Source organism: Hypanus sabinus, chromosome 22, assembly GCF_030144855.1.
Source record: "Hypanus sabinus isolate sHypSab1 chromosome 22, sHypSab1.hap1, whole genome shotgun sequence".
Taxonomy (NCBI): domain Eukaryota; kingdom Metazoa; phylum Chordata; class Chondrichthyes; order Myliobatiformes; family Dasyatidae; genus Hypanus; species Hypanus sabinus.
Window position 1 is genome coordinate 41,453,277 of NC_082727.1, and position 13,344 is coordinate 41,466,620.

Consider the following 13,344-nt stretch of genomic DNA (forward strand, 5'->3'; position numbering starts at 1 on the left):
GGGTAACTGGTCTTTAATTACCCTTCTGTTGCCTTCCTCCCTTCCTAAAGAGTGGAGTGACATTTGCAGTTTTCCAGTCCTCTGATATTATTCCAGAGCTCAATGATATTTGAAAGATCATTACTAACATCTCCACAATCTCTACCACTACTCTTTCAGAACCCTAGGGTGCAGTTCATCTGGCCTAAGTGACTTATGTGCCCTTAGGTCTTTCAGGATTTTGAGCACCTTCTCCCTTGTAATAGTAACTGCACTCACTTTTCTTCCCTCACACCCTTCAACATCTTGTACATTGCTAGTATCTTCCACAGTGCAGACTGATGCAAAATATTTAATTAATCTGCTATCACCTTGGGCCCTGTTATGATTTCTCTGGCCTCATTTTCTAGCGGCCCTATATCCACTCTCATGTCTCTTTTATTTTTTGAAAAAGTTTTTACTATCCGCTTTGATATTGTTTGCTAGCTTGCATTCATATTTCAATTTTTCCCTCCTAATGAGTTTTTTAGTTGGTCTCTGTGGGGTTTTAAAAGTTTCCCAATCCTCTGTCTTCCCACTAATTTTTGCTTTGTTTTTATGCCCTCTCTTTTGCTTTTACATTAGACTGGAGAAGTTTTTTCCCTACTGTGGTCACTTTGCTGAATAGTTAACTGCCGGTTAACTGTCGGCTAACTATTACTTGGATTGCACTACTTGTATGTATACTCTATATTTTCATTTATATTTATCATCTGTTATGAGCAGAGAGACAACATCTGCCGGAAGTAAATTCCTTGGTGTACAGGTACAGGTACTTGGCGATTAAAGTCTGATTCTGATTCTGATTTAACTTTCCTTGTCAGCCACGGCTGTACTATTTTGCCATTTGCGTATTTCTTCATTTTTGGAATACATCCTTCATCCACCTTAAGCATATATCTTTCCTTTCCTTCTACTTATCAATGGTTCCTTTACTCAGGTGTGTGCCCTTGATAGCTTCCACCAGCTATCATTTAGTGTTCCTTACTAATAATTAATTTCAAATTCTCTGCAACATCTATATGCAGTGTCATTGCTTACCACCCAAATCCTTGAAATCAATTTTTCTCATGTCATCAGAAGTTTATTTTTAATTCTGGCTGGCATTTATTGATCTTCAGCAGGAAAATTATCCCCAATGTTAATCCATCAAACAACAAAATGATTATGTGTCGTTACATTAGTTTATGGTTGCTTGCTGTGCATAAATGTTATGTACTGTATTTCCTACTAAGCAATAATGATAGCAGATGAACAGAATTTAATTGGCTCTAAGGCACGTAGTATATCTTCTTACTTTTATGATTTATCTAATATTGCCTTCAGCTTCCCATTACACCCCTTTACAACACACTGTTTAATGACTAATATTTTAAGCAAAGTTTTAGAGAACGTACATATAGACCTTTTATCATTTAAGTATGTTTTCTTTTTAGCTTGCAGAAGGATCTGAACATTCATTGTTACTTGACCAAATTGGGGATGACAGCAGTTCCAAGATAGAGAAACGTACGTTTATACTTAGACCATTCACAATAAGACAACAAATATGTATATCAACACAAAATACAGTAATTTGTTTAATAATTATAAATAATGACACTTACAACATGCTACTCTGTTCTAGTTACCTTTCCAGGACAGGTATATGAGTCATTAAAGTGCTTCTGAATATTGGTGTGCTACCATCCAAAAATAAGTTGATGAAAAGAACCAAAACAATTATTAAGGCTGTTCTGTGGTGAAAATTGACATCGTAACTTTTATTGCCCTAACAAGTTCATCCATCAACAATTATGTAAAAAATCAAAAATTTGAATAAAATTCAGAGTGACATCAATATAGAAGGTGATCAAGCATATTACAAGCCATAGTGACTTTGAAGTAATTTTTAATTCCCAACCCATTTGATGTGAAGATATGTTAGCTGCACATAGAAAGTTCATGCCTATTACCTGAAGAATGAGTAACATATATCTATTATAATTCTATACTTACCCAAAAAACATGAATATTACTGAACCTCCTACAATCTATTTCAAGAGACCCATTCTTATAAACCATTCAACAATTAAACATACAGATGTTTCCTTTCCTAGAATATAACTAGTTTCAGTCTTTCATGGTAACTAGGGGTAACTTCTGTAGTTTTCAGCTGAACTGTTTTCAAGATTTCTTTCATTGGTCTCCACAAAATGTATCTTTTGGCATATTTTTTCCTATCAGATAGATTTGTTTGTAACTAGTTCTCATAAAAGGTATAATGCACCAACATTGTTGCACCTCTTTAGTTCCTTTAATATCCAAAGCATGCCATCTAAACATAATAAATTTTCATGCAAAAGATATTAGGCAAAATATCAAAAATCTATGTGGTTGAGGGAGGAAAGAGATAGGTTTATAGGTCTAACAAGAGAATTCCAGAGCTTAGGGTTTTGGGTGCTGAAAGCGAGGAGAACTGTAAACAATTAAGTTTGGGAATAACCAAGCTTGCAAGATTGTAGACACACATTTATGTCAGAGTCCATCTAGAAAGTGCACCACAGCTACTTGTCTAGACTACATTCAAAGCATTTCCTTTCCTTAATTACTTTGTGAGAACACATTCACCAGAGGGACAGCATGCTTCAAGAAGGATCAACAGCTTCTGAAGCCCACTTAAGCATGATAATTAAATATTGGTGTTATTAATGACAGCCAAAAATGAATAAATGAAATAGACCAGGCAGAGATAGTTTGGAATAATCAATCTCAAAGCAACATGAGGTTTTCGGCAGAGGGTGATCTGAGACAGAAGTGGAGTCAGATAATATTAATCATTCTGAAATCAATAGTTATAGGATTTCTTAGAATTGTGATCCAAGTCTCATCTCAGAGTTAAAAAAATTAGGGGTTGCAAAATTTCTGGCTTGGTCAGATGGGTACAAGGAAGAAGGTTGCTGTCAGCAAGGGAGGAAAGTTAATGAGCAGATTGTCGACTGTGGTTGCAATTTCTGATCATTCGGAACAGAATATCAATCATTTTGGCAGTAGAGTGGATGTGAATGGTAGTGGTGAGATATAGCATAGTTATATGTCATCTGCATAGATACAGAAACAAATGGAATGTTCCTGGTTGATGTTGCAAAAAACAGTCAGTAGATGAGATATAGAATGGTTTCGACTATAGATCCTTGTGGGACGCTCGAAGGAAAACAACATGTGAAGAGAATGTATGGTAGATGACTGTTTATGAATGAAACCAGGTGATTGTGACCTCATCTTGGCAGACAAGTGTGGAAGGGCATCAAAGGAAGGTAATAAGGTCAGATGGTTCAAAAGAAGTAGGAAGATTAAGAAGAACAAAGGGGAATGAGTTAACTCTTTAATAATTATCATGTTTCATAATCATAATGTTCCCTGATCAGCTTTATATTTATAGCTGTTTCCGTTGATAGTTGAAGATGGCTCTTGAGAATTCAGACATTTTACTCTTATTGCAGTTTATTTCTTCCAATAAATGTTTGGCTGCATGATTATAACTTTTATTATCTTTACCTGAGTAGTTGCCCCTTTGGCCTGAGAACTATTTTCTTCACTGGAAAAAAATAGTTAAGCCTGATAGTGTATGCATTCAACTCTTCAAACAATTTAAAATTTGTCATACCATGACTCTTCTAAGTTTTGGGGCATAAATGACTTTATCTTTTAACAGCTTGTTTTGACTTTTTGTTTCAGGTATCATTGCCCTATTCCACTGAATTAAACCCTTGGTTAAAAAAAAAGTACTTCTCCTAAAGATCATATCCAATAATATATTTTCAGTTTTGGTCCAAATCAAATCTAATACTGTAGTTAAGAACCAAGGAACTTATAAAGCATCTATTGAGATTGAGACCAGAAACTTCAAGTATCAATTGGTCCTCTGATATATAACTATCTCCCAAGACAACAGAGAACTAAATAATAATGTGAATTCATTTGTCATAAAGAAAAGTATTGCATCTTTACTTTACTCAACTTATTCCCTTTTTCCAATATTTTTATTGAATTTCATATATACAAGTACAGAGTTCATAAGGATACTTATTATAAATCAAAATAAGATAGCACAAAATGCACTATATATAAATCATAGTGATACAATCACAGTAACCCATATTGATGATCTATCAAATAAAATAAATTGAATGATGAAATACATTTGATTATATTATAAAAATAAATCTATACCCCCTACCAAGTCAAAGCTGGTTAAAGAAAGAAAAACAAGAAGAAAACAAAAGAGTACTTTACCATAGAGTATTTTATAATAATAGCTGAGGTCTATATTATAATAACAATTCAAAGATTTTTAAAATAGTTCAGAAAGGGTCCCATAATGTTTGAAAATCTTGGTTAGAATCGGAAATAGAACAACGAATCTTCTCTAGATTTAAACATGACATAACATCACATAACCATTGCGCATGTGTGGGGGAGAAGCAATCTCCTTTCATTTAAGCAAGCTCGCCCTCCTAGCCATAAGAGAAATAAAAGTCAGTACCCACGATTGAGAAGGCTCTAAAATTATAGTTCTTTCCTCAGCAATACCAAATAAGGCAGTTAAAGGATTGGGCTTAAAACTAACATTAAAAAGTACAGAAAAAGTTTGGAATACATTTTTCCAATATTTTTTAAGGCTTGAACATGACCAAAACATATGAATTAATGAAGCCTCTCCATTATTGCATCTGTCACAATAAGGAGATATATCTGCAACATAGCGAGAGAGCTTGCCTTTAAACATATGAGCCCTATGTACTACTTAAAATTGCAGGAGGGAATGACGAGCACATAATGATGAAGAATTAACCATTTTAAAAATAACCCTCCAGGTCTCATCAGATAATACAGTCTGTAAGTCGTTTACCCAATCTTTTCTAATTTTATCTAAAGGAGCCATTCTCAATCCCAATAACAGACCATAAATATAAGAAATTGAGCCATTTTCAAATGGTTTCAAATTAAAAATTTCATCTATTATGTTCTTATCCAGGCTAGTAGGAAATATATGTAATTTAGATCTTAAAAAATCTCTAATCTGTAGATATCGAAAAAAGTGGGTATTAGATAGATTATACTTCACTGAGAGCTGTTCAAGAGAAGAAAGATTCCCTCCAACAAATGGATTCTGAAATTGTTTAATGCCTAATCTATCCCATTCTCTAAAAATACAGATCGGTAGTAGATGGTTATTAAAAAATTAGAAAAAATAGGACTGGAAAGAGAAAATCTCAATACACCAAACTGTTTTCTAAACTGTAGCCAGAGAACTAAATAAAAATGTGAAGTCATTTGTCATAAAGAAAAGTTTTGCAGCTTTACTTTCCTCAACTTATTCCCAAGTATTTTTAATTCCAGCTACATTTTGGAACTTGTATTATTTCAGAACATTGTTGACAATGCAAGGAAGAAGAAATGAGATGAACCATATTTTGTATTAATTCTTAATGTGTTTGAGCAATCAATAGAACTTCTATAACTTTTCAAAAATTCAGGAAGTTCTGTGTGGGTTTTCAAGTTTTCATGATTTTAACCTACAGTGAGAATGCTGTAAATATTGTCTGATATTAAAACAATTACTTTGGATGGTTAGAGTAAATCATGTTAATTTTGCAACATATAAATTGGTAAGCATTTTGCCTCTATGAACTATTTCTATTTTAGGTGAAAGACAACTGGCTGATAAGATACGAAGCAGAATTAAGAATAAACTGAAAACTCTAAAGGTGAGAATATATTAACATATCTGTTGAAGATGTTCACATTCTTGCTATTTATAAAAATACTGTTCAGTGAAAAATTTATGAGCCATTTCTTTCCTTAGCTGGAATTGCAAGTTCATTTGTACATAATTTACCTGTTTCTTCACAGCATCTGCAGCAGATAAAAGATGATGAACTAATCACGAAGTTTGATAAGGCAATAGTAAGTACATATTTACATATAATTATTTATTTAAGCAATTTTATAAAGTTTAACATGGAGCTTCTCAGAAAATGACTTAAAATTGCTCACGTGATGAATTAAACTAACAAAAAAATGGAATATTGGATTGTTGTATAAACCAACCTTGAATTGATTAATTCAGAATTGAAGATGACTTTTCTAATCTTTATAGGCCAGTTGTTCACAGGAAAACTAATAGTTCATCAGGGAGTTTATGCAATGTCATATTTAGGTGTTAAAGGTTGCTTTGTGGTATTTGTCCTTCACAAGTATCACAACATAGAAATATATTTTTTTTAAAAGCTCTGTTCTTTTAAAAATTATCCCAATGATGGCCAACAGAGGGAGGTAAATGCAATTTTCATGGGCTAAAAACGGAGCAAAAACTTATAAATTGTAAGTAACACTTAAGGAGAAACAGGATAAATACTTCAGGTCAATAACCTTTCATCAGTGTACCTTTACAACATTTCTGTTAAAATTTTATTGCACATTGATAGAATTTTTAACACTTAAGGGTTACTGGAGCATGGAGAGAAGCATAGCATGGTAGCATGGTAGCAAGTTAGAGAAAAAAACATTTTAAACTTGGCTTATTCATACTTTTTGTAAGACAAAAGGATTATGGCATAGACATGAACAGGGCATTCTGAAGTATAATATACGCTGTTTGCTCACTCATGGCAATAACAATGTGTTTCAGGCCATCACCACAAAAAATTGTTGTAAAAACTTTCATGTTCTTAGCAATGCACATTTATATCTTTCCTTCTGTTTTCATCCCCATAACCTGCTAAATATTCATGCAGTTAGTGCATTACCCACGCTATCAATTTTTCATAGTGACCTCTTCATTAAATAGACTCTAAATTAGCATTGTGCAGGAATAATATCAAAAAGCACACAGAAAATTCTTTCCTTCATTTCAACAGAGTTCTTTAAATCTTTGTATTTGTCAAGTGATTTGTTGTACTCACCGGCTTAAGTTTGATATATGTTTCTTTCTTCTTTACCAGAGCTTCGATATCTCTTGTGAGTTAAGGTTCTCTGAACTTGGTGTGTCCCTCCTTCACCTAACAGGAGCATACTACCCTTGACTCTTGATATTGCCTTTTTAAAAGCCTCCAACTTGCCAACTATTCCTTTGCCTTTAAATAGAGTCACCCAGTTGTCCCCAGCTAGATGCTGCTTAATGCCCTCTAAGTAGTCTTTTTTATGACTATTTCTAAACTCTAACCCTTCTGAAGTAATACTTAAGAAGTAAGACTATATATCAGTTGACTTCCTAATCACATGCTGCATCTGTCTGCTAACTTTGTGCACAAGACCCCTCTATATTTCTTTCATTTGTGATCTTTCTCTGCTTTTAATATCATTAGTTAATCCAATATGTGGTCTCTCATGATGTTACAAGTTCTTCCATACTGTTTAAAAGTAGCCATCGGAATCTATGGGATATTTGTAGTTGCCTCCACCATAAAGACTGATGCAAAAGTATTGATTTACTCTACATTTTCTTATTTCTTGTTATAAATTTACCAGTCTGGCTCTCTCTGGTTCGAACAGAGTTACCAGGCTACCCCCTTCCTCATTATGCAAGCCCTTGAGGTTAATTTTGACATTATTTGCCAGTTTTCTCTCATCAATGTTCTCCCTCCTTATTAGCTTTTTTTTGGTCGCTGCTACTGATTCTTGTAAAATTCCCAGTTCTCTGGTCTACCACTAGCCTCTGCCAATTTTCTCCTTCTCCTTCTGTTCAAGTTGGAAATAATTTTACCATTCAAATCTCTACATGTTAGTCCTCCAGCTTTTTAAATTATTTATGTTTACTGGGTTTTTCAACTGTTGTTAGCATTTTTAGTTCTGATAAGGGTTGCAGACTTGAAATGTTTTTTCTTCCCCAAATGTTGCCTTGACCTGCTCAGTATTCACAGTAATTTTTGATTTGTTTTAATCTTCCATCTCTTTCCTGTCCAGTTAGCTTTGACATGGCCCTCCCATTACAAATAGAGGTAATGCTGATTCCTGAATCTTTATCGTGTATTTCCCTTTCTCCCTTCTATCGGTCTTCATTTTCCTTATCTCCCTAACTGCCATTGCTTGTCAATTTCATTTCATCCATGGACCCTGTGCAATGCCCAACATGACCCTCAATTTGTTTCACCTAAAGAACTTCGGAAGGAACAGAAATACAGTTTCATGTTCAAAGTTCAAAGTTCAAAGTAAATTTATTATCAAAGTACATGTTTGTTACCATATATATCCTGAGATTCATTTTCTTGAAAGCATTTACTGGGAGAAAGTGAAATACAATGAAATGAAAAGAAATATAATATAATTTTTGAAAAAAACTATACATGAATAGACAAAGATTGACAAATAAATAACTACTGTTGAAAAGAAGACAATCTGTGTAAATAAAAAATAATACTGAGAAAATGAGTTATAGAGAGCATTGAAAGTGAGTCTGTAGGTTGTAGAATCAGTTCAGAGTAACAGTGATTGAAGTTATCAAAACAGGTTCAAGAACTTGTTGGTTATATGTGATAACTGTTCTTGAAACATGGGTGGTGTGGGACCTAAGACATTTGTACCTCCTTCCTGATGGTAGTAGTGAGGAGAGGGAATAACTTGGATAAATGCAAGTTGAGAGCTTTTGCTAGTTGGTTCTTTCGCCAGAAAATGGTAGCCTGCTGATTTGTGCAGTATATATTGATTCATTGAATTTATTGTAGAGAGAACTGTAAGTATTTCTGACTAATGGTGATCATGTGAGTTATATACAAATAGATCAATATTTTGGCTAGTTCAGTCTATAATACCATAAGACCATTAGACATGGTAGCAGAAGTAGGCCATTCGGCCCATTGAGTCTACTCCGCCATTCAATCATGGGCTGATCCAATTCTTCCAGTCATCCCCACTCCCCTGCCTTCACCCCATACCCCCTGATGCCCTGGCTAATTAAGAACCTATCTATCTATCTCTGCCTTAAATACACCCAATGACTTGGTCTCCACAGCTGCTCGTGGCAACAATTTCCACAGATTTACCACCCTCTGACTAAAATAATTTTTCCGCATCTCAGTTCTAAATGGACGTCCTTCAATCCTGAAATTGTGCCCTCTTGTCCTACAATTCCCTACTATGGGAAATAACTTTGCTGTATCTAATCTGTTCAGGCCTTTTAACATTCGGAATGTTTCTGTGAGATCCCCCCTCATTCTCCTGAACTCCAGGGAATACAGCCCAAGAGCTGCCAGACATTCCTCTTATGGTAACCCTTTCATTCATGGTATCATTCTTGTGAATCTTCTCTGAACCCTCTCCAATATCAGTACATCCTTTCTAAACTAAGGAGCCTAAAACTACACACAGTACTCCAAATGTGGTCTCACGAGTGCCTTATAGAGCCTCAACATCACATGCTTGCTCTTATATTCTATACCTCTCGAAATGAATGCCAACATTGCATTTGCCTTCTTCACAACTGACTCAACCCGGAGGTTAACCTTAGGGTATCTTGCACAAGGACTCCCAAGTCGCTTTGCATCACTACATTTTGAATTCTCTCCCCACCTAAATAACAGTTTTCCCATTTATTTCTTCCACGAAAGCGCATGACCATACACTTTCCAACATTGTATTTTATTTGCCACTCTTTTGCCCATTCCGCTAAACTATCTAAGTCTCTCTGCAGGGTCTCTGTTTCCTCAACACTATCTGCTCCTCCACCTATCTTTGTATCACCTGTAAATTTAGCCACAAATACATTAATACCATAGTCCAAATCATTGACGTCCATTGTAAAAAGCAGTGGTCCCAACAGCGAACTCTGTGGAACTCCACTGGTAGCTGGCAGCCAGCCAGAATAGGCTCCCTTTATTCCCACTCTCTGTTTTCTGCTGACCAGCCAATGCTCCATCAATGCTAGTAACTTCCCTGTAATTCCATGGGCTCTTATCTTGCTAAGCAGCCGCATATGTGGCACCTTGTCAAAGATCTTCTGAAAATCCAAGTACATAAAGTCTACTGCATCTCCTTTGTCTCCCCTGCTTGTAATTTCCTCAAAGAATTGCAGTAGTTTTGTCAGGCAGGGTTTTCCTTTCAGAAAACCATGCTGGCTTTAGCCTATCGTGTCATGTGCCTCCAGGTATTCCATAATCTCATCCCAATAATCAATTCCAACCACTGATATCAGGCTAACAGGTCTATAGTTTCCTTTCTGCTGCCTCCCACCCTTCTTAAATAGCGGAGTAACTTTTGCAATTTTCCAGTCGTCCGGTACAATGTCAGAATCGATTCTTGAAAGATCATCGTTAATGCCTCCGCAATCTTTCCAGCTACTTCCTTCAGAATCCAAGGGGCCATTCTTAAGACCATTAAGCTTCCTGAGCACCTTCTCAGTCATAATTTTCACTGCACAAACTTCACTTCCCTGACACTCTTAAATGTCCCATATACTGCAGACATCTTCCACTGTGAAGACTGATGCAAAATACATATTCAGGTCCTCTGCCATCTCTGCATCTCTCATTACAATATCTCCAGCGTCATTTTGTATTGGTCCTATATCTACCCTTGACTCTCTTTTACCCTTCATATACTTAAAGAAGCTTTCAGTATCTTCTTTGATATTTGTCACCAACTTCCTTTCATAATTCATCTTTTCCTTCCTAATGACCTTCTTAGTTTTCTTCTGCAAGTTTTTAAGAGCTACCGAATCCTCTATCTTCCCAGTAGCTCTGGTTTCCTTGTATTTCCTCTCTTTTGCTTTTATGTGTGGAGAAATTTTCCATGGAACTGATTTTTGGAGAGTACAAAATGCCATCATTCGTTTACTAGTACTGAAAGATGAGCTTCAAAACATATCCAGTATGTTGATTTTGGTAAGACATAATAATCACGACAGATTGGATGCTTTTATTTGCAATTATTGTTTTTGGATCCCCATGCAAGTTCCATTTTCGCTTTTATGCGTTGTGAGATTATCACTGTAAATTCACTCTGGTGGAGGGAAGTACTGTTTCTCGATTAGTTTGTAGAGTAAAATAGGAGCATAACAGATCTGCATTGTCTGATTCCATCATGAATGCTGCCGTTAGAATCTAATAGAAATCATAGAAAATGTGAATTTAAAGAAGTAATTGAATTCGGTTAGTACCCCCTCATCTAATTTTTTTGTGTAGTACCCCTGAATAATCCATCTGAAGACTGCATTGAACTGGACATTTTATGTATCAAGCTAATAAAAGTTCTATTTGTGTATTTAGAAATCTCGTATGTATTTCTTCCATATTTTCAATTGATTTGTAGGACTAAAAATCTATTGTGTTTAATTTTCCCTTTTAATTATTTCTCCCTATCTCCAATTTATTCTAGAACATTTATGAGATATTTTGTATTGAAGAATGATGGTGAACCTAAATTTGAGAAAAATCTATAGCAATTACAAAACACAATTATGGTTTTACATATTTTATTGTTTTTCATTTATATCAAATTTCAGACTATACAGAGGGATGAAGGAAATCAGTTTTTCACTTCTGCTTTGGATGAGTCACCTGATTCACTGATGCAAGAACATAAAAATACACCACTGCAAGATTTACCCCTTGAATTTTATCTCACTGGATTGGAGGTAACTAGAAGTTAACAAGAAAACAAAAGATGAAAATGTAGGCTTTAATATTGAATGCTGCAATGATTTAGTGTGAGGAAATGGGATGAGAAAAGATACATTCAGGACTAATGGGGCTCATCCGATCTTCTGATGAAATATTGATTTTTTCTGATTTTATAATTCACCTTCACACCTGATGCAAGGGTAATAGGCCAGTGCAGAATGAAGTACTTCAGGAGATCTCTTGAGAAATATGCTTGAAGCCTTTTCAAATGGTGACTCAAGTTTGACCTTCTAATGTTATAATAGGTTTTTTTGAGTTTGTGATACCTCAGTGCCAATATTCATTAAAATTTTGCTCCTGAAACCAATGACGTAAAGTTACTTTAATTGTACCAGCTATACATATGGAATATTGTCAGCAGTCTTAAGTGACTTGTTACTTGATACAGTTGATGGAGCACATTACTCTAAAATAACCCTTTGTTCTTTTGCAACACACACAATATTCTGGAGGAACTCAACAGGTCAGGCATCATCTATGGAAAAGACTAAGCTGTCGACGTTTCTGGCTGAGACCCTTCCTCAGGATTGAGAAAGAAGGGGGAAGATGCCTGAATTAAAAGGTGTTGTCATAATGTTTCAATTAAAAAACACACTTTTTGATTGAGTAACACTGAAAAAAGCATGATGTGTTAAATATCTTGTCTGATATCAGTCACTTCTATTAAACCTCACAGCAAGTTTCAATATGTGTCCCTTTCTTCCTTTTACCTTTCTATTTCCTCTCCCTCCAATTCCCATTGCTATTCTGATAATCCAACATTTTTTAATGAACTTTTTTTGGATGTTACACAGAATTATAATACATTTCCTAGTGAACCAAATAAGTTTAAAGGAAACTCAGAAAATGGGTCCCTGGTCAGTTTAAAGAGAATGTGAGAACTGGCAGCCCAGTGAGTTGGAGGGAACACAAAAATGGTTCCCATGGCAATCAGGAGGGAGTATGGGTACTGACTTTGGTGAGGTAGAAGAAAGTATAGGAACAAGGTCCTTCGTGGGTTGAAAGAGAGTGCAGGAACCAGAACCCTGGTAGATCAGGTGGGAACTAGTGCTCTGGTAAGTGGGAAAGGAGTGCAAAAACTGAGACTGATTTTACAGTATAAATAAATGGGGATATTTTCTGCACTAAAGGGCAAAGTAAAATTTATCTAATTGTACCTTAGCTAGAGAAGTAAATGCTTTAGTCAAGTCAAGTCAGGTCAAGTCAAGTTGCTTTTTATTGTCATTTTGACCATAACTGCTGGTACAGTACACAGTAAAAATGAGACAGTGTTTTTCAGGACCATGGTGTTACATGAAACAGTACAAAAACTACACTGAACTACATAAAAACAACACAGAAAAAAACTACACTAAACTACAGACCCACCCAGGACTGCATAAAGTGCGCAAAACAGTACAGGCATTACAATAAATAATAAACAAGACATTAGGCACAGTAGAGGGCAGTAAGTTGGTGTCTGGGTATTGAGGAGGCTGATGGCTTATGGGAAGAAGCTGTTTCGTAGTCTGGTCGTGAGAGCCCAAATGCTTCGGTGCCTTTTCCCAGATGGCAGGAGGGAGAAGGGTTTGTATGAGGGGTGCGTGAGCTCCTTCATAATGCTGTTTGCTTTGTGGATCCAGTATGTAGTGTAAATGTCTGTAACGGCGGGCGGGAAGCGAGACCCCAG

At 35.6% G+C, this 13,344-nt stretch overlaps 1 protein-coding gene across 1 annotated transcript in view; it reads left to right on the plus strand.

Moving 5' to 3' along the window:
- Positions 1-13,344, plus strand: part of LOC132379705 (protein CC2D2B-like) — a 144,834-nt gene that overhangs the window by 13,075 nt on the left and 118,415 nt on the right. The window contains exons 5-8 of the mRNA XM_059947995.1: positions 1,455-1,527; positions 5,707-5,768; positions 5,914-5,967; positions 11,498-11,629. Of these exons, the coding sequence (XP_059803978.1) occupies positions 1,455-1,527; positions 5,707-5,768; positions 5,914-5,967; positions 11,498-11,629 (321 nt within the window). The remainder of the gene's footprint in view (positions 1-1,454; positions 1,528-5,706; positions 5,769-5,913; positions 5,968-11,497; positions 11,630-13,344) is intronic.